General features: G+C 47.6%; 3 protein-coding genes across 6 annotated transcripts in view; 1 reads left to right on the top strand and 2 right to left on the bottom strand.

Moving 5' to 3' along the window:
* Window positions 1-18,408, bottom strand: part of LOC130185583 (uncharacterized) — a 44,848-nt gene extending 26,440 nt beyond the window's left edge. The window contains exons 1-13 of one of the 4 annotated variants that reach the window (XM_056402125.1): window positions 18,216-18,408; window positions 17,390-17,477; window positions 17,147-17,245; window positions 16,900-17,046; window positions 16,669-16,818; window positions 15,795-15,893; window positions 15,593-15,700; window positions 15,332-15,427; window positions 14,562-14,690; window positions 14,392-14,469; window positions 14,149-14,188; window positions 13,904-13,958; window positions 12,914-13,680 (exon numbers count right to left, since the gene is read on the bottom strand). In XM_056402125.1, the coding sequence (XP_056258100.1) occupies window positions 12,933-13,680; window positions 13,904-13,958; window positions 14,149-14,188; window positions 14,392-14,469; window positions 14,562-14,690; window positions 15,332-15,427; window positions 15,593-15,700; window positions 15,795-15,893; window positions 16,669-16,818; window positions 16,900-17,046; window positions 17,147-17,245; window positions 17,390-17,428 (1,788 nt within the window). In that variant the 5' untranslated portion in view covers window positions 17,429-17,477; window positions 18,216-18,408 and the 3' untranslated portion in view covers window positions 12,914-12,932. Of the gene's footprint in view, window positions 1-12,559; window positions 13,681-13,903; window positions 13,959-14,148; window positions 14,189-14,391; window positions 14,470-14,561; window positions 14,691-15,331; window positions 15,428-15,592; window positions 15,701-15,794; window positions 15,894-16,668; window positions 16,819-16,899; window positions 17,047-17,146; window positions 17,246-17,389; window positions 17,478-18,215 lie in introns of those variants that run through there. The other 3 variants (XM_056402124.1, XM_056402126.1, XM_056402127.1) reach the window with 3 other exon arrangements.
* On the top strand, window positions 214-7,377 carry si:dkey-110g7.8 (GTPase IMAP family member 8). The gene is made up of 7 exons (XM_056402145.1): window positions 214-379; window positions 649-1,309; window positions 2,056-2,620; window positions 3,841-3,938; window positions 4,035-4,166; window positions 4,398-4,988; window positions 5,124-7,377. The coding sequence occupies exons 2-7, from the start codon at window positions 1,279-1,281 to the stop codon at window positions 5,195-5,197; spliced, it is 1,491 nt and encodes a 496-aa protein (XP_056258120.1). The 5' UTR covers window positions 214-379; window positions 649-1,278; the 3' UTR covers window positions 5,198-7,377.
* On the bottom strand, window positions 9,648-12,487 carry atf4b (activating transcription factor 4b). Its single transcript, XM_056402149.1, has 3 exons — window positions 12,335-12,487; window positions 11,148-11,612; window positions 9,648-11,034 (listed from the first exon to the last, which is right to left on the bottom strand). The coding sequence occupies exons 2-3, from the start codon at window positions 11,506-11,508 to the stop codon at window positions 10,022-10,024; spliced, it is 1,374 nt and encodes a 457-aa protein (XP_056258124.1). The 5' UTR covers window positions 11,509-11,612; window positions 12,335-12,487; the 3' UTR covers window positions 9,648-10,021.
* Window positions 18,409-18,779: the final 371 nt, after the last annotated feature.

Genomic DNA, 18,779 nt, shown 5'->3' with positions numbered 1-18,779 from the left:
GTCACATGTCACTGTTTAAATTGCTCTTCAGTCTTTTTTTTTTTTTTTTTTCTTCAGCAAATCTACGACGCCAAAGCTTAAAAAACGTCACGTCAACAACGTGTCATTAAACGCATCACCGTCGATACATGTAAAGCAAATGTTGCTGTTTGTTTGTTTTTTTTAACCCTCTGTCTTACGTGACTTCCCCTGGGTCCGTGAATGTGTCGCGCCATATAGCGACTATAATTAACCTGTTCAGGAGCCAAGGATGAGCTCAGACATTCAGGCTGATTTATATAATATAATTTCTCTGCCACACATGATGCTTCCTTCAGAGAGTGTTCCCGCCGCGGTGACAGTCGACAGTCTCTATTTATAGGAGCTTTTAATGTATTATGTAAGCGGTGGCTGCATGTCTTTATATACATATATCAATATTTAAATGTATTCATGCAGCACACATGCCCTCACTGCCTCTCAGTATTTCTGTGTCTGCGGGCGTCACATGAAGAGTTGTGTTTGTGCGTGATGCAGCATCTGGGGAATAAATCCAGCTGTGAACAGAGAACAGAGTGCTCTCCCTCTCTCTCCCTCTCTCTCCCTCTCTCTCCCTCTCTCTCCCTCTCTCTCTCTGTCTATCCATCTTTCTATCTGTCCTGACTGCAGTCTTCATACAGTGCCACACCGCCGCTGCTGCTGCTGCTGTGTGATACAAGCAAGTGGGAGGAACAGCTTCCTCTGTTTTGCCTCAAAAAAAAAAAAAAGAAAAGAAAAATGACGAGACATCTTCCTGGAGCTGCTGCTGCAGCAGGGGTGGATTTGGCTTCCAGTCTCCTGCATTGCACAATCTTTCCCCTCCGCTCAGACAGATAAATAAGACAAAAGAAGGAGCGCTGGAGGACGAGGAGAAAGGGGAGAGAAGACACAGAGAAAAAGGACGGGAAAAGAGCCATAGTAGGTTGAGGGGGTGTGGAGGATAATAGATTGAAAAAAAAAGAAGAAGAAGAAGAAAAGAAAAGAGGGGGAGAGGGTGAATGGCAGAGGGGGTATGAGGAGAGGACGGGAAGCAGCGGTGGCAGACGGAGGGAACAGGAAGAGAGAGGGAGTTACGCCGCAGTAGAATGAGGGTTAGAGTGAAAGAGAGAGCCAAGAAGCATTTGAGCTGCCGCCCTTTCGCACGCCGCTCGGGATCCGCCGCTTTCTGAAGAGGCAAAGGAGAAGGAATCCACCGTGGAGGCGAGAAGGAGAAGGAGGAGGGGGGCCGAGGAGGAGGAAGCCAGAGGTTCTACACACAAGATGGCTGCTGTGTCCTCTGCCTCTGACACTGGTGAGTGGGGTTTTTCATTCTTTGCAGCACACCTCCGCCGCAGGTCCCCCCATCATCATCATCATCACCACCACCACCACCACCATCATCATCATCATCATCATCATCATCATCCGTTCACTCACTCAGCAGCATTCAGGGCAGACTCTAACAGCCGTATCATGTTTGGACGTCCACGGTAGTAGGAAACTGTTGCTTGAGACTACTTCCTGTGTTTAGCAGCTCACATGGAAAGTGTCAGCAGCCGTGAGTAAATCAATAATAAACCTCCTTCTCCTGCTGTCACCCCCTCGTCCCTCCTGCCGTCCACATGTCTCTGTGTCAGCGTTTCATCCAAGCATTCATCCTCCTCCTGTAACTTTCACTCAGAGTAAATCATATTCTGTCCACACGCTGTTCTCTCTGCTGGAACGAGTCCAAGGTTCCTCCTCTCTGACCCAATTCTTCCAAAGGCTAAGGACAGAGGAAAACAAAGAGGAGGCACACTGGCAGGGAGGGGGGGGGGGCACGAATGAAAGAGGAGGTAATAAAAAGAGGAGAGGTGTGAGGTGGCCAGGAGCTGAGATAAGAAAAGGACATTGGGGAAATCTGAGGAGCGAGGACAGGAGGGAGGGAGGAGGACGTATATCACAGATGTGTCCTCGTCTCCGAGGAGCTCAAGAGGAAACAGGATTAAAACAGAATAAAGGATGAAGATAATTAATCCTCACAGGGAACTTCAGGCAGGTGTTTCTGTGTTTCAACAGGTGACCCCAGGGGCCGCCACCCTCCTGAGCGCAGACTGCTCATCCTAGGGGGCCCTAAGTCGGGTAAGACCTCCACCGCCAACAGCATCCTCGGGGACGAGGTCTTCGACGCCGGGACGGACACGACTCACAGCAACGTGGGCCAGACGGAGATCTACGGCCGGCGTGTCACGGTGGTCGACACCCCTCCGTGGGTCATCCCCGCCGACCCGGAAGAGGACGCCGAAGCTGACAACAACGACGACGACGACGACAACGCCGGCGCCGAGTCGGACAACCCGAGGCCCCCGCCGAGCCTGGACAGCGAGGGGCCGTGCATGGGGGCCATCCTCTGCCCTCCTGGACCCCACGCCATACTGCTGGTGGTGTCGGTCACCCAGCCCTTCACCGACACCCAGAGGAGGGCCGCAGAGGAGCAGCTGGGGGCCCTGGGCGGAGGCACCTGGAGGTACTCCATGGTGCTGTTCACCGGCGTGGACAAGCTGCCCAAAGGCGTGTTCATCGAGGAGCACATAGCAAACACTGGAGAGGCCCTGCAGTGGCTGGTGGAGAGATGTGGAAGCAGGTATGATGTCAGTTCTCTCCCTCCCTCTCTCTCTCTCTCTCTCTCTCTCTCTCTCCTCTCTCTCTCTCTCTCTCTCTCTCTCTCTCTCTCTGTTTGATTTCACACAGGAACATCAAAGTTCCTCAGTCTAGCCACTAGTTCCTAAATCTGGTGCAGCAGCGGTTCAGTCGACAGTCGCATGACCCTTTCACACCTGAGTCACACGCCTGAGTCACTGTTCGCTTCAGGTGAGGGGTGCTGCCCCGGGCAGAGCGCTGCAGGAGGCAGGATAGAAACGTCATGGACACGCCCCCCCCCCCCCCCCCCCCCCCCGGGTCGCTGTGACGTGACCGGCTCTGTTCACACATCGCCTCAGTTTGGACATTACGTTACTCTGCACGGGGGGAGCTGGCAGAGGAAAAGTCCAACTCGTTCAGACACCTGTGTTCACACGTACGGCTCCTCTGGGTCACATCCAGAGAACAGTGTTAAAACACTAAAGGTGTGTTTACAGGTGCCGGGGAGGATTACTCTTCTACTTAATGTGAAAAACGTGAAATATAAAAGCTTTAGTGGCTTCAGACGGAGCTGAGTCTGATAAACTGCCTGCACTGATCTGGAGCTCATCACACCTCCTCACCTCTGCTCCAGTCTTCAGGCTGCTTTAGCGGTTAGCTGCTAACTGACCCGTCTGTCAGGGGTCAAGTATGATTGTGGGTAATGTAGGCGCCAGGTTTTGACAGGAACAGAAGGGATGATATCTCTGATTCTGCTGCAGAGATCTTTTATATAATTCAGAGCTGAATAAATAAAGAGCTTAATCGTCATGGTAACCTCTGAATATAAACATATGTGCACGTCTCGTCTTACGTGCACACCATGTTTGCATTCCTTAAAGGGGTACAAGAGAGCGTCCTGACGTCATTAATACGGGCTCACGCTGCAGGAACACTGGACTATGGCGTTTTTCATTCGACCCCCCCCCCTCCCGCCTCCTGCACGCCAACTCCTTTCAATCTCCACTTCCCCCCTGCATAAAGGGCAGGCTTTTTAAATCTCGAGCCCGAGCCAAGATAACCCTGATGACGTCACTATGACATCATCAGGGTTATCTTGGCTCGGGCCGGAGTATTTGTATTTGTTTTTCAGCTGCTGGAGGACACTGCGCAGGTGATTTGGTGAAGTTCACCTTTAAAAAAAACGTCTTGCTGTTGTTTTTGTTTGTTTGTTTCCACCTGCAGGTACCACGCCTTTGACAACACGAGGAAAGAGACGGAGGATAACACACAGGTGCCTGAGCTGATGGAGAAGGTGGAGGAAATGATCACTGACAACCAGGGTGAGCTGTGTTTGTGCTGCTTGTGGCAGCTGTGTTATGGAGCTGATTGAAAACTGTTCAAATGAAATAAATATCGTTGCTGCTTTTTCTTGGCAGGATGGTACTTTGAGGTGAATGAGCTGATTTTACTGGAGGAAGAACAAGCGCGGAGAGCTCTGGAGGAGGAGAGGATGAGGATGGAGGAGCACGCGAGACAGAGGGAGCAGATGATTGGAGGACCTCCCAGAGGTGTGTGTGTGTGTGTGTGTGTGTGTGTGTAACAGAGTGAGTCATGCAATGAAGAAGAGAGATGATTGCGCAAAAATTGGTGTTCTAGAAAACAGCTTACTCATTACTGGTCAATCAATATTATTTTTCTTTTATTCCTTAAGGCCTTAAGTTTCTCTCCATCCCTCATTTCTTCCCCCCCCCCTCTCTCCCCCTCTCCCCCCCCCCCCCCTCTCTCTCCTGGGTGTACAGAGTTGAGGTTGCTGTTGCTGGGCTGGAAGGGCGTTGGAAAGAGCTCGGTGGGGAACTCCATCCTGGGCCGTCGGTACTTCGAGTCCGGCCAGGAGACGGAGCTGTGCCTCAGGCGGCAGGCGCTCGTGTCTGGCCGTCGGGTCACCATCGTCGACACCCCGGGGTGGGACTGGTTCTCTGTGAGGCGAACCCCGAAGCGCATCCGCCAGGAGTCCCAGCGCGGAGCCGCGCTCCTGCGGCCCGGACCGCACACCCTGCTGCTGGTCCTCCCCGTCGTCTCGTCCCTCACGGCCCGGAAGAGGCGGACGCTCCTGGCTCACATAGAGACTCTGTTCGGCGACGGTGCGTGTCTCCACACCATGGTGCTCTTCAGCTGCGGGGACTGGCTGGGCCGCACGCCCATCGAAGAGCACATCCTTCGAGGCGGGAGGGAGCTGCAGAGACTGCTGGAGTACTGCGGGAACTATTACCACGTCCTGGACAGTAAGACCCCGGGAAAAGACAGGAGCGTGTCGGTCCTGCTGGATAAGATCGAGGAGATGATCCGGGAGAACGGAGACAAGGCCTTCCTCCCCATCCAGACCGAGTGGTGTAAGTCACACTATTGTATCTATACAGTTCATTACTGTTGTGCTGCAAGTTGAAACACTCACATCTGAACCTACATACATACACACAGTGTGACGTACTCTTACATCTGTCTAATAACCGTGTTGCGTTTGGCAGTGAGCGAGGAGAGCTCTTACTCCTCCGACAACACCGAGCCGGAGGACGACTGTCGGGGATGCCAGCTGCAGTGAGACGGCCGCTCCAGAACCGACCCGAACATCACCTCATGTAACTTAAACCTCATCCAGATCTCCCTGTCCGACTCCCAGGAGCTTTAGGGGGAAAACAGACGGTTTGGAGCAGGAGTCTCGTCACGAGTAGCTCTTCTGTTAGGAAATGAAAAGAACCGAAGTCACTGATCTCCGATCAGCAGAAGCTGGACCTGGAGGGACGGTGCAGCGGATCGACGCGTCTGAGAGACTGAGAGTTGATCAGACCCGAGAGGAGGAGAAATATCCTGCTTTTGCTTCAACTGCTGCTAAAGAGACCCTGTTTCAACACTGCAGAGTAAAGAATTACTCATCATTATAACTCTATGTTCAAACTGCACTGATAAGATTTGTATTACGAGTTGGATAGGAGATAATATTGGGGGGGGGGGGGGGGGGGGGGTCATGTCTGTAGCTCTTGGTTAGTGGAGGACTAAGAGGAATGTCTCTACCTGTGTCTTGTATCGGTGTCTGGGGGGATTTTTACAGTCCAGTCATCCCCTTTCTGCATCACGTGCCAAATGACAGGAGATAATAATGTATACCTGAACATCTGCAGCCAGGTGCGTCCAACCAGAGGACCGGGAGAGTCTCCACTCCTTTGTGAACTTCCTGCAGACATGAAGCGCGGTATAACTTCCTGATCTCTCCTTACAGCGAGATGAACGTTTTCCTCATTAACATTTGATCGGGTTTAGCTCAGGGAGTCAGGGGCGAAATCTGGCTCATTTACAGAAAGGCTGGTTAAAGCTGACGTGAGTCACATATTCACTCAAACTGGAGCTTTTCTGCGAGTATTTGCTTTAGTTTGCTGGAACTAGAAGAGAGTCAGTCTTTGCGCTTTGGTTGTAATTGGTTACTTTGGTTCTCTTGTGCTAAAAAAAGAAACAAAAAAGAAAAAGCAGTAAATATATATATTTTTATCCCACTTTCGCTGTGGCATTCATGCTCAAGAGAATCTCTAAAAACAGTTGAAGGCTGTGATCAAACCATGTGCAGTCTCGGATCCCTGTGGAGCAGCTCGGGCCGTCTGCGGTCGTGCATCCGGTGCATTTATCCACAAGGTAGATTCAGCCACGTGCCTCAGCATCGAAGCGCGAGAGTGGGAGTGCAGCCCGGCGGCGGGCCGGTGTCCTGTCGGCTACATCAAGCTTTCGCATGCTACAGAAACAACATAACCTCATGAAACCATGTGTGAGCTCACAGAGGGCTTTTACTACCTTTTTCTACATCATCGAGACACCCGCTCCCGCCATCTAAAGTCATATTTTGAAAAAGATAGAATATATATACATATATATATATTCAGCTCTCAGAGGCATGTTAAGACACCGCATGCAGATAAATGAGTGCCTATGGAGTTGAAGGCAACCTCACTTCTTCTTATTGCTCTGACTCTTGCTTGAGCAGATCTATGTGAATTTCTGGTAAGACATCACAACCCTCTACCTTTACAACTGCAAAAAAGAAAAAAGAAAAGAAAAAATTAAAAGTGGAAAGAAGAGAATTCACACACTCTGAAAGGTTCAAATGAAAGCATGCAGTCCAGGCCGCAAGTATTTGGACAGTTGCACAGTTTTCGTTCCTCAGGCTCTGAACTTCAGCACATCCGGTTTGAAATAAAAAAAATAAGTGGACGAGGTTCACATCAGTATGGAAGGTGAATGTGCTGAAGCTCAGAGCCTCAGGTGCATCGTCATCGTCCTCACACACGTGGTCTGTGCTGTATAATATGTGACCGTTACCACTGCCATGCTGTAAAATCAGATTTTATACAGACGATGTAGCCTATAAAAGAAACCCCGACACGGCTTCCTCTTTGCTTTTACTGACTCTGTGCTCCATCTAGTGACGTAGGCTCCCGCTACACTTAGTGTGACAAGCATGACTATTTACAATTTGATATGAGGATGTTTCAGATATCGATTCAGGAGTCTCAGTCCCGCTCCGATCTGTGAATATATTGTATGAGCAGTGTATATTTCCGGTGTACAACATGTTACGTCGTCGGCTTTTAGCGAGGCATTTTGCACTGTGTACCACTTTACTGTAGCCAAAGTGACATTACTTCCTTTGTGGTCCTTCGTACATTGGTGCATCGCATCATCAGTACTTTGTTCATCCCCAGACAACAATAAAAGATGTGGATATATTGTTGTGTATTTTTGGCTTTTCCTCTCATTCTTTAAACCATCTTGTTTTGGTGACTGCAGTGCGACCCTACAAGACAAAAAAAACACTATTATCAGACGTGCAGTTGTGCAGTATGGCCACTAGGTGGCACTGCAGCAAGCAGAATCATCTGCCAACACACTGTGGATAATTAGAATTAAAGAAAAGAAATTATTTTTTAAATCTCCAGCTACATTATGACAAATACTTCAAGCTTCAATGAAAAAAAAAATCTTTTTAGAGCTGCACATTCTCAGATTTCTGTCTCATTTTTGTGCTTTTGAAATCTAATTGTGCTCATGATCTTTGACCTTTTAAAAACAAAAGAAACCTTTATCAGTCTTGGCTGATAAATCTGATCAGGTGACGATTTATACTTTACGTCACTGTGTAAAAAAACGACACAGCAGCTAGATGGCCGTAGAATAGTGGGAGGTAAATCCACTCTACATAACCTGAGCTGTGTCCTCATGTTTATTATCATGGGATTAATCTGCATGTTTAATAAAATCCTCAACGTTTCAATGTTGAATTTACGAAGCTCTAACCGTCTTAGATCAGACGTTTCCCTTGAAGAATGAGGGTTTTTTACACGGGCAGCATCCACAGAGAGTCAGCCCAGGGTTTTGTGGAGGAAATGTTTCACCCTCTCGACTCTGGCGCGCCTCCATCTATAGATTGTCCCTGAGCTCTCTGGACCAAAGCCTGGACCAATTACAGCGAGCACACCGAGGGCCAGTTATGGGCTGAACGTACTTGTTCTTGGGAATATTATTCAAGCTGTGCCTAGGTCAGCACCAGTCAGCACTCTCTTCTCTCGCATGCTCTTCCACTCTCACACACGACAAATACACACAGTGTGTATTCCTGTGAGTACACAGAAACAGGAAATACTGTGTCTGTCCCCCAATGCTGCCGCTAATACGTCGAAACTGCATTTTGTAACTTCACATGACTGTCGGTTGATTGAATCCCCATGTGTGTGTGCAGCACGCCGCTGGTCAGGCGGCCTCCATTATCCTCCGCCCTGTTTGTTTGTTTGAAAGAGGCTCCACGCAGAAGTGGACGTCTACAGGCTCATTGTCAAGTATCATCAGACCGGGAATAAAGACTCTTTGTGTTTGGGACAAGGTTTCATTCTGAACAGTCTGAAAAGAGTCTCTAAAAAGGTCGTGAACTTCTGCTTCACTGAAGTTTACTATACATGTACAGCTGCCCCCCCCCCCGGGACTAATTCAATATATTGTTGATTTCTGGAGTGGAAAGAAGTAAATACTGCCCCAGCAGCAAAACAATGACATACATTTAATTAAAATAGAGAAAAATATACAGTAATTGCAAAAGTTTAGCAACTTTTCTACTTGAAAAACACTCAGAACTTCATTCATTCAGACTTGTGAGGCAGGTCAAAGGTCAAAGGTCAAGAGCTGTCATTACAAACCGTCTCTGACTCTTCAAACTCTGTGATCAAGAGCAACAAGCTCAGGCTCCCTCTCAGCAGCTGACTGTGGATGTGAAAAGGAAGCTAACAACCCAGGGGAGGCTGTGAAGAGACATCACAACACTTCCGTTTCGAACATTTCCGCTGCCTGAAATGTCAGTAAGAAACAGCAACTGATGGAAACTGTCAAGACGAGATGAAAGACAAAACGAGACTCCTGCATGACTTTGCAAAGACGCGCGTTGTTGTTGCACAAAGTACATGGAAGTGTCATCAGATGGAAACCTTACATGCGACCTCATCACAAAGGTCAACATGTAGTCTGCAAAGAAACTTCTGGGTAAGTCGTTTTCTGTGGACACATGAAGTTGAAACGGAGCTTTCTGGCCGCAGTAAAAACCTGTTCAGAGAAAGAAAGAAACACCATATCTCATAGTGAGTGACTCTCTGCTTTAAGACTGTGCAGCAGGAGAACGGTGGGTATGTGAGTGTGTGGAAGACAGCCTTAAAATATTTCTAAAAATATCTCTGAGTGTGAAGTGATCCGCAGGAAAAGTGAGTGAAAATTCCTGAATGAAGAATAAAAAGACTCTTAGCTGCTACAAAAAAGTGTTGAATAGCTGTTAATCATTGTTTTAAGTTCATAAAATAATTTGCTTACTTTATAAAGGGTTTATTTCCCTTCAATAGATATATATATATATTATATATACACACACATACACACACTCTTCTCTAGTTTGATGCTATTGTGTTAAGTGATGACCTCATTTCTTTCCCAACATTACCCCACAAGTAAATCACAACACATGAATGCCATTAGGTTTAAGACTCTTTATTAAGAGAATGATAATACAAGTGGTTCGGTTATACTATAATATACACATTTTAAAACTTTAAAAAAGACTTACCGGTAAGTTACTGAGGTCCAGATATAGGAAAATATAACAAACAGCACACAGGTTGATATACTGAATTGAAAATACTTGTTTCCATAGAACTAATCTGAACATGACGGAACTATTCTGTATTTGATAATACCAGTGTGAGATAGTTAAAAAGGAGATATTGTGACAAACATCAGTTTTATTGGATTGTGCGCTCCATGACATGCTGTGTGGACAGAACATATACCGTACTGAAACATGTGTGCATTAAAAATAAAATCTGCAGTGCAGGTTTGTTCCCAGCCACTAGGGGTCAGCACCGAGACCTTTTTTCATCCTGGCCAGGTGGACCTCATCCATCAGCTCTTTGAGGTATTCGATCTCCCTGGCAATGGATTCAGCCTTCTCCGTCAGCTCCACATTCTTCCTCTCCAGCAGCGCGTACTCGGTGGTGAGCGCGTCCTGCTCCGCCCTCTTCTTCTGCCTGTAGCGCGTGGCGGCCGTCTTGTTCTGCTCCATCTTCTTTAGTTTCTTGTCCTTTGGCGCCTTCAGAGTTACCCTGTTGTCACCAGCCGCCCCCCGAAGGGACTTGACTTTGACGCTGGTGGCACTGGGAGAGGGAGGGCTAGCTTTGCATTTGGGCTCAGGGTACGGTCTGCTTCTAGAGGACCTCTGCAGGGAGGGGGCAGGAGGGGAGGAGGGAATGACCTCCGAAGTGGTGGCCACGGTGGCGGTGGTGATCCCCACTTCATTTTTGGGAGCCAGCACGAGGACGATGCGGGTTGGTGAAAGGGAGAGCACGAGCCTCGGCACCTGAGGGACCACAGCGGCTAACACCGGCTTCACCTCACTCTCTGACACATCCACCTCGCTGCCCAGGTCCAAGGTGTAGACTGGGGAGGAAGAAGATTCAACCCAGGGGGAGGACGGGTCAGGAGATGAAGGCTCAGATTTGATTTCAAGCTCCTCTTGTGGCTCTGGGACACATGGGGGAGGGGAGGGCGCCTCCTGCCCATCAGCGTGGGATTCACAGTCATCCACTGTAATGACTGAAGCACCTTCGCCGGCAGCGGGAAGGGGAGGGGGAGGGGGAGGGGTGCTCTGAAGGGAGGCAAAGGGAAGACTCGAGAGTGCAGGAGTGGAGAGTGTGGGCAACGGGAGGGAGTCGAGCTCCATGGGGCAATCTAATGAGGCCAGGAGATCTTCTGTAGAGCTGGGGGACTCTTCAGGAGGACTGCATGAGCCAATCAGAGACTCCAGGTCAAACTCGCTCAGATCCATCCTCTCAGCCATCCAGTCCAGGTCACCCAAAGCTTCCTCTGCGGAAGGAAAACGAGGCACTTTATTATTCAGTTACACCATTACTGGTTACGAGACGGCGCTCTGGAAGTATCTCAAGTATGTTTGAGTGTTAACTTCAATGTTTGGTTACCTTTCCTGTCACCTGAGAGTGTCTGGCTACATCTCAGTTCATCGGGGTGGCCCAACCAGGGGAGGGAGAGCAGGTCAGACTCATTCCGGGCTTTGTCCCCATGGAGGAGGACGGCCGGTGGCGAGGGAGGAGGAGAGTAGAAGGGAGGAGGAGAAGAGGAAGAAGACAGCGACGAGGAGGTGAGGGGTGACGCAGGCGAAGTGTCCCCCTCCCGCGAGGTTCCTCCTCCTTCCTGATGTTCTTCTTGGTCAGGGTGAAACTGTAGGGAGCCCATGGGGTCAGCCATGGGAGAGGAAGGCCCCCAGAGAAGGGCCTCCATGTCTTCCAGGCCAAACTGTGAGTTTGTCATCATCATGGTCATAATGGCTGTTGTTGGTCACAAACGGAGTACGTGACGATGCTAGGAGAGCGTCGAGTTCTTTTATGCTGTCGAATGCAGCAGTGTTGAGGGATTCCACAAAGGACCTGAGGACAGGAGGGGAGAAAAATTAGACATTAGTGGTGAAAATATGAACACTGATAATGTAAAAATATATTATAATTAATTTAAAGCAATCAAAAGTATTTGTTGATTCACAAATTAAAAACTAAATGTGTGCACAAGACAAATGCTTCCCCATTTTGGCACAACACTGCCCCCATCCCTGCAGTGCGCCTGCTGCACATCACGTGTTTCCTTCCCGTTACCAGTCTTATGACTCTGACGTCAGTATGACGACACTAGACGGGGTCACAGAGTCCGCCGCCCTCCCCTCACCCACCCACACACACACACACACACAAAACAGCCACATTTTTGTTCTCTTTCCGCCATTTTGGAACACAAAGAGGAAAAGAACCATTTCCTGACTGCCACGTTGGCGCTCAGTCAGTCGCGATCATTTAACAGAAGTTAGATTTTAAAAAAGAAAATCCGTCGAGGACTTTTAACGTATATTCAAAGTGTCGACACCATTTGAGCCAACGGTATAAAATGTGACAATACATGTTACGTTTTACGTAAATTAATAAAGTCATTTTATCCGTCTACTCGACAACACAGTACATGTCAAATTCATTTTTGAACGGTCAAACTGATCTCAACGGAAAATATTCAGATGTTATATAGTGCTGAGGCCGCTGAGGCGCGCGGCCACCCTCGACCTGACAGCTGTCATCGACCGAAAGATATAAAAAATAATACTTACGACATGTTTCTAAATTAGAAGTGACTCAGTGCACTGGCTGGATGCACTGTTTTGTTGGCTGCTGCTGGGTCGCTGCACACTTTACACTGCCATTTCGGCCAATTCAGCGATGTCCGACAATGATGCTCTGTTTGTTGTTCCTCGGAAAGGAAAATGGCGCATGCTGTGGCGCGGCGCACATATAGACTTAAAGCGAGGACCGGCGGTATCCTTCCGCGGTGCCGAGAATATCACTCCGCCAGTGTTTGTTTGTTCTTCACATTCCTGTCTACTGCGTTTTTATAAGAGGACTAAACTTTGAAAAGTAACACAGTATTTTTTATTAATTCTTTTTTTTTAAGTAAAACTTTTGACAGTGAGTTTAATTAATTCTTCTGTTTCATTTATCACAGTCATGTTTTGTAGTCGAACTACAATCTTAAACTACCATTAAATGTTGGCTTTAATAAATCACACATTAGGTTTTACAAATATAATTTTTTTTATTACAATACATGTAAATAAGGAATTTAATCGCACCAATGAAAATGTTCTCACACACACGCGCGCACACACACACACACACGCACACACACACACACATTAAGAGTTCTCTGGTTCAACTGAACTTCTCCCACATGTGATTCAGGTGTTCTAGTTCCTCCTGCAGATTTTCAGCCAGCAGGCGAACCCGACCTGAAAACCTGCTCTTGTTGGTTTTCTTCAGCTTCTGACCGTCCTTCTCTGTAAAATACTGGTCCAGTTCCTTGACAAAAGCCAGCAGCAGTCTCTCAGATGACAACCCACCTGCGTGTGGAGCAGACGACCTCCTTTTCCCTTTGTCCGTGTCATTCCTAAACACGGACTGTGACAGATGTGCCATCTTCAGTGCGTGAGTCTGGGCTCCTGCCTGCTGTAACCTGGCGATATCGTGCCTTCGCAGCTCATTCATCACAGAGAGGATAAAATTCAGACAGTGTTCCAGGTCGGCGACATTCGTCTTATAGTCGTATACTAGTTTCTCCACTCTCATCCTATTCACAATCTTCTTGTTGGCCTTAGCGGTGTGGGCGCCCATACCGCCGGCGGATGCCACCATGCCAGCGCCGACAACCGTAGCGATCAGCGAGGCCCCCATGGTCATGGGAGCCAAGGCAATGCCCACCACTGCCGTCACCCCTCCCACGGCGCCTGTGGTGCCCCCAGCGATGCCCATGTTTTTGGTCTTCTTCTGCAGCTTGTCCAGGCTGCTGGAGATGGAGCTGAACTCTGTGATGACGTTCCGCAGGGTTTCGTTGCGCTTCATCATGAGGACGTTGAAGAGGCGCAGGGCCTTGCTCACATCCACGGCTCTCTGATTAAATAATCTGCACAGGGACGGAGACAGGAGAGACTTAACGAGCATCTGCTTCTCTATCCACCTCATGTGCTAGAATTTAATATGAATTCTGATATAACTTCCATTGTCACATTAAAGCCAACATGCATACACTGTTTATACTTTAAATCTGTAGAAATATTAAAACATGAAACTTAAAGGACACGTCACCAGTTCACAGGAAAGAAATCACATGATAGTTTCTGTGTTACCTGGTTTCTTCTTCTATACTGAGGCCATACAGTGACGGAGTCATGTAATCAGGTCCTGTTGGAAGGATGGCACAAAAATAAATGACATACCGTATATTTACATAAAACTCTTTTCCACTGAGGATGACATTTTCATTGTTTTTTGCACATTTCTTGTAGAATAAAAGAATACAGGCCTATATCTTTGGTCATCCATTACATAAAAGTATAAAACTTGCACACACAAAAACAAGATCTGTGCTTACTTGACACTCTTGTCAACCACCTCAACATCCCATAGTAGTCCTGAGGAAAACAGATCATTGTCGTTGATGAAGGTTCACAGTTTATCTCTAAAGAAAATAGTGTGATGAAGAGAACTACTCCTGTGAGAGTGGAAACAAACCTCTTGATACGTAGGAGCACAGTAACTCAAATTGTGCTAAATCAAAGTTTATTATAAGGAGAGGAGGGGGCAGGTAAACTGTTGAGTACAGGGAAGGCCTTACGTCTGTGTCCTCTCTGCATGAAGAGAAGCAGCTGCTCTGGAAGCGCAGTCCAGAGCGAGGCATCGTCTTCCCTTGTGTCTGGTAGAGTTGAATGGAAATATATTAACGGTTCAGAAATGAATTAAAACCTATGGCCTTAATCTGCAGAAATCTCTCTCTCTCTCTCTCACCATCTTATCTTCATCCTTTGACAGAATATCCAGGTAGGGCCGATGCTCTATCTCCCAGTACACCGAGTCTGACGGCGTCCCCGTTGACGGCGGTGGCGGAGGGTTGAATGGAGGAGGCGGCGGTCTCGTCTGTCATAAACAAAGAAAATGTACTTTCTTTATCAACTCAACTGCACAAAGAAACAACAGCAACCTTCCTCCAAAGAAAAACCTTTAATAAACTGAATGGTTTTGAATCACAGGAAAGCAGGAAATGGATGAAGGAATTTTCATTTTTAGCAGCTTATTTGCAGTGTGGAGGAAATACTAAATATTTATCCATGCTAGTGGCTTGGCTCTGGGTACGGCCTGCTGGCTGGTGGCCAGAGAATGAATCCCACTCACTTTGCCTCAAGCGACACCCTGCAAGTGGGTGAAATATCTGAAATAACTCCTGGACAAACTGCCATGAAATTTGATTCACACATAAGCTCAGTAGAAAAACCTGTTCAATGAAAAGTGCTCTGGATTTTAAGCCTGAGACTTTCATGGAGATTATTTTTTCTATGAGGCTGTTGCAGGGGGTGGGGGTGGGGGGGGTGGGGGGGGGGGGTGGAGGGCTTCCAAAGCTCTGCGTTTCATGCTGACTGCACAGCGTAACACGCAGGACAAAGGGCTGAACTCTTTTGTGTCTGATTTTCCATGACAGCGTGGATGTGCGCGCGTGTGTTTTCTACACCTTTTTGTCGCCGCGCTGACGGACACCTGTCCAAAAGCAGCGGCTCTCATACCTGGCGAGGCGAGGCGTCACACACCGGCGCAGGGCGGGGGAGGGAGGACTGAGAGAGCCGAGGCGGAACCGCAGGTCTGTCTGGACCGTGTGTGGCCTGGAAATCAAAGACATTCACGTGCAGTCGAGGATAACAAACCACTGAATGTGCGCACAACAGGTGTCTGAGCTTTCATGCTGTTGAGTGATGAGTCGGAATAATGATAACAACTAAAGGTTTCTAACAGAAATGACGTCAGGGACTGTAAGACTTGCAGTTTACCGTCTCATTGTGAGTCCCACAGAGACTCGGCTCTCCCTCAGGGACAGAGACAGAGACCGCAGGCTGCTGTGTGGAGCTGGTGGCGGGATGTGGAGACTCGGTGCAGCTCTATGCAAGATAAAACATCACACCTGTGTTTAATTCTATTATAAGAGGTTCTTAGAGCTCAGAAATGACTGTGTGACGTGAGCTGAGCTCTTACCGTAGATTGCATGGCAGACTGCAGTTTATCACAGTAGACGGAGGGGGGGGGGCGCTGAGGACGGGGAGGAGGAGGGTTTTGTGTGTTCTCAGCTGGAGGCTGCAGCAGAGGGGAAAGTTAGTTAATACAAAACCATACACTCAACACCCCTTGTATTAAACACAGCAAACACTGTTGTTAAAGTTTAGGTAAATAAATGTGTATATTGTGGGTTTAATTTCAATAAATATTTAAAGTATTAATGATAATGTTCAATAAATTGGAACCTGAAAGACTTTCCTTTTTAAGTTTTGCGTATTTTCTTTCTTGCCAAAAGTTAGACGAGAGGATCGAAACCACTTTCATACCTGTCCATTCAATATCATAATATATAATTGTTAGCTTAGCTTAGCATAAAAACTTGAAAAGAGGAAAAAAGAAACTGTACGACTGTATTTCTCGGCCAGAGACAGGGACTTCCTGAGTCTCCTTCCTGGTCACATGACAAGCTGATGGTGAAAACAACATTTCCCGCTCAGAGACAGGAAAAGCAGGTGTGTAATAATAACATCAATGACGGCACGGTTCAGGTGTCCCGGTGCGTGAGGTGTGGTGAGTATGCAGAGGCCTGGAGTTGGGCTTTTGCTGCTTTGACAAGTTAATATTCCTTTTGGCAAGAAAAATGTCAAACTATTGGTTGGAGATGAGTAATATCTGTAAAAAATCTGCGTCCTGCGGCACTAGAACAGGTTTTTACACACAGGTGTTTAAAAAACATCTCAAACTGAACTTTGGACAAAGCATCTGCCAAATGTAATGTAATGTAACATAAACACCACATGTAGAGGTCAGAGGTCAGAGCAGCTTGTTGTTCTGTTTAAAATATCGTATATACCTTCACAGTTGACTCGGCGTTTGAATCCATACGTTGACTGCCTCCGTCGACAGCTGCTGCGGGTTTACTGAAGGTCAAACACTTTGGCGGTCTAGGCGGGGGGCGAACAGGATGAGGCCTCTCCGCTGGACGTTCACTGGGCGGGAAACTCTGCCGATAAAAGGACACGCAAAGTAATTCATATATGCTGATGAACACGTGCGGCTATGAGTTTAAAACCGCTCAGCTCACCACTGCATTGCTGTTATTGTTGGTGTCGTCTCCGGAGTCAGCAGCGACGTTGGTGTTGCTCTGGTTTTCTGGTTTTGATTTCGACCTGGGACGAGGCACGGGCTTGACTTTAACCTCTGACCTCTGGCTTCCATCCGTGACGGCAGGCTGGCAAACAAAGTGAATCAGAGAGAATCAACCTTTTTCTAACAACGCACCGAGAACTGCGTCTATCGTCCATCAGTTTGTGTCCGTCTGTTTGTTTTACCTTCGCTGCGTCTGGGTCTTCGTAGGCGGGCTGAGGGACGTCGTAGGAGCTGTTGAGGGCGTCCTGCATCATGTACTTTGTCCTGGGGGGTTTGGACAGCTGTGGGGTGCAATAGTGACACATTAAACTCTCTAATATTACTAACTGTCAGGATAAGAGGAAAGTCTGAGGCTGCCAAACAACCAGTCGTTACAGGTTTTCATTTCCTACAAGTGCGCTCTGTGATCGTGTCGTCCAAGTTACCGGAACAATGCTCGTTATCTGTCGTCTAGCTGCTGTCATCTCTAATCAACAGTTACTGTAAAAACAAAAACTGATCTGTAGTGGAGATCTGTGGGAAAACACACACACACACACACACACACACACACACCCTTCAATCTAGATTCTCACGGTGTTGAAACCTTCTTCAAAACAGAGCCTCAAGAGTAGAAGCTGAAGCAGAACCCGCCTCATCGTCTCGGCTGCATGAGCCGAAGTTTATTGCTGGATTTCAAAAAGAAAATAGTTTTTTTAAAGCATGTCACAGCAGGTAAAGCTCCAGTGAATCAAGATAAAAATGAAAGATAGCTTCCGTTTCTGGGACCTGGTCTTGCGTCATGACTGTTTCTAACCTGAGATGCTGCTCATCAGCTAAAGGAAACAGGTGAATCAACCTGCAGTTATTCATGAGAACGTCTCACATAGTCATCTCTATCAGTACAACAGCTGGACAGATGTTTGAGCCGTGCTGGTTTTTTTTAAGCATCTCTAACAAACCACATGTGCAGCTGTGTTCACCTGGTCTCGTGTTGTTGTCAGGTGTTAGGTGCTCCGGTTACGTAAGGTCTCTGCTTCACCGGCTTATGTTCAACTACGTGTAACTTGAAGAAGCCAATTCATTATAGTCATAAGAGAGGCGCCGTAGCACGTTTCTGAATCTTTGAAAGTCTTAGACAAAACCAGGAACGTCCTGAATGTAAGTGTGAGTTTTTCTATATTAGGTAAAGGAGCCTTAACTCTTCTTTAAAGGTAATAAAATATACATTTGACCGTTTACATACAAGAGGAAGGAAGAGCTGATTCTCACCATCATCCTCCAGCGTGGGAGCCGTTGTTATCAGTCCTCTGTGTTTCAGTCCGTTTTGGTCTCTGACTGAAGATCCAGTATAAGGAACGGCTCAGTGTTTTCTCTGTTGCGTTTACATACCTGAGCTGCTTTCATGTCACAGATGTCATGGATAACTACTCCTCCCTCTCTCCCTCGCTCTCTCTCTCTCTCTCTCTCTCTCTCTCTCTCTCTCTCTCTCTCTGTCTCATTCTCTCCGTCATCTGTTGTGAAAAAGCCCTAAAAAGGGGCGTGTGTGACTTTCCTGCAGCGTCACAACAAAGGGTGGATGCACTTTTCACAAAACTGTAAAATACAAGTGGAAAGAACCTGAAATATGTCGGCACACACACACACACACACACACACACACACACACACACACACACCACACACACACACACACACACACACACGTTGCTTTGACCTACAGTTATGCCCCGGAGACTTATTCTGACCTTAACCACTGATGTCAAACACCAACCTCAACACTAAACCAGCTCTAACCTCATCCAGAATCCAGCTCTTAGTTTAGTGGTTTCCCTT

The sequence above is a fragment of the Seriola aureovittata genome, chromosome 17, assembly GCF_021018895.1.
Source record: "Seriola aureovittata isolate HTS-2021-v1 ecotype China chromosome 17, ASM2101889v1, whole genome shotgun sequence".
NCBI classification, from domain to species: domain Eukaryota; kingdom Metazoa; phylum Chordata; class Actinopteri; order Carangiformes; family Carangidae; genus Seriola; species Seriola aureovittata.
The sequence above is the reverse complement of the archived record's forward strand: the minus strand, read 5'-3'. Positions and strand labels throughout refer to the sequence as shown.

Bases quoted from the DNA above. Each gene is read 5' to 3' on its own strand.
- si:dkey-110g7.8 (XM_056402145.1), top strand. From the start codon at position 1,279: ATGGCTGCTGTGTCCTCTGCCTCTGACACTG. The intron at 2,621-3,840 runs GTATGATGTCAG...TTCCACCTGCAG, and splicing joins GTGGAGAGATGTGGAAGCAG to GTACCACGCCTTTGACAACA. The intron at 3,939-4,034 runs GTGAGCTGTGTT...TTTTCTTGGCAG, and splicing joins AATGATCACTGACAACCAGG to GATGGTACTTTGAGGTGAAT.
- atf4b (XM_056402149.1), bottom strand. From the start codon at position 11,508: ATGACCATGATGATGACAAACTCACAGTTTGGCCTGGAAGACATGGAG. The intron at 11,035-11,147 runs GTAACCAAACAT...TTCCTTCCGCAG, and splicing joins ACTCTCAGGTGACAGGAAAG to AGGAAGCTTTGGGTGACCTG.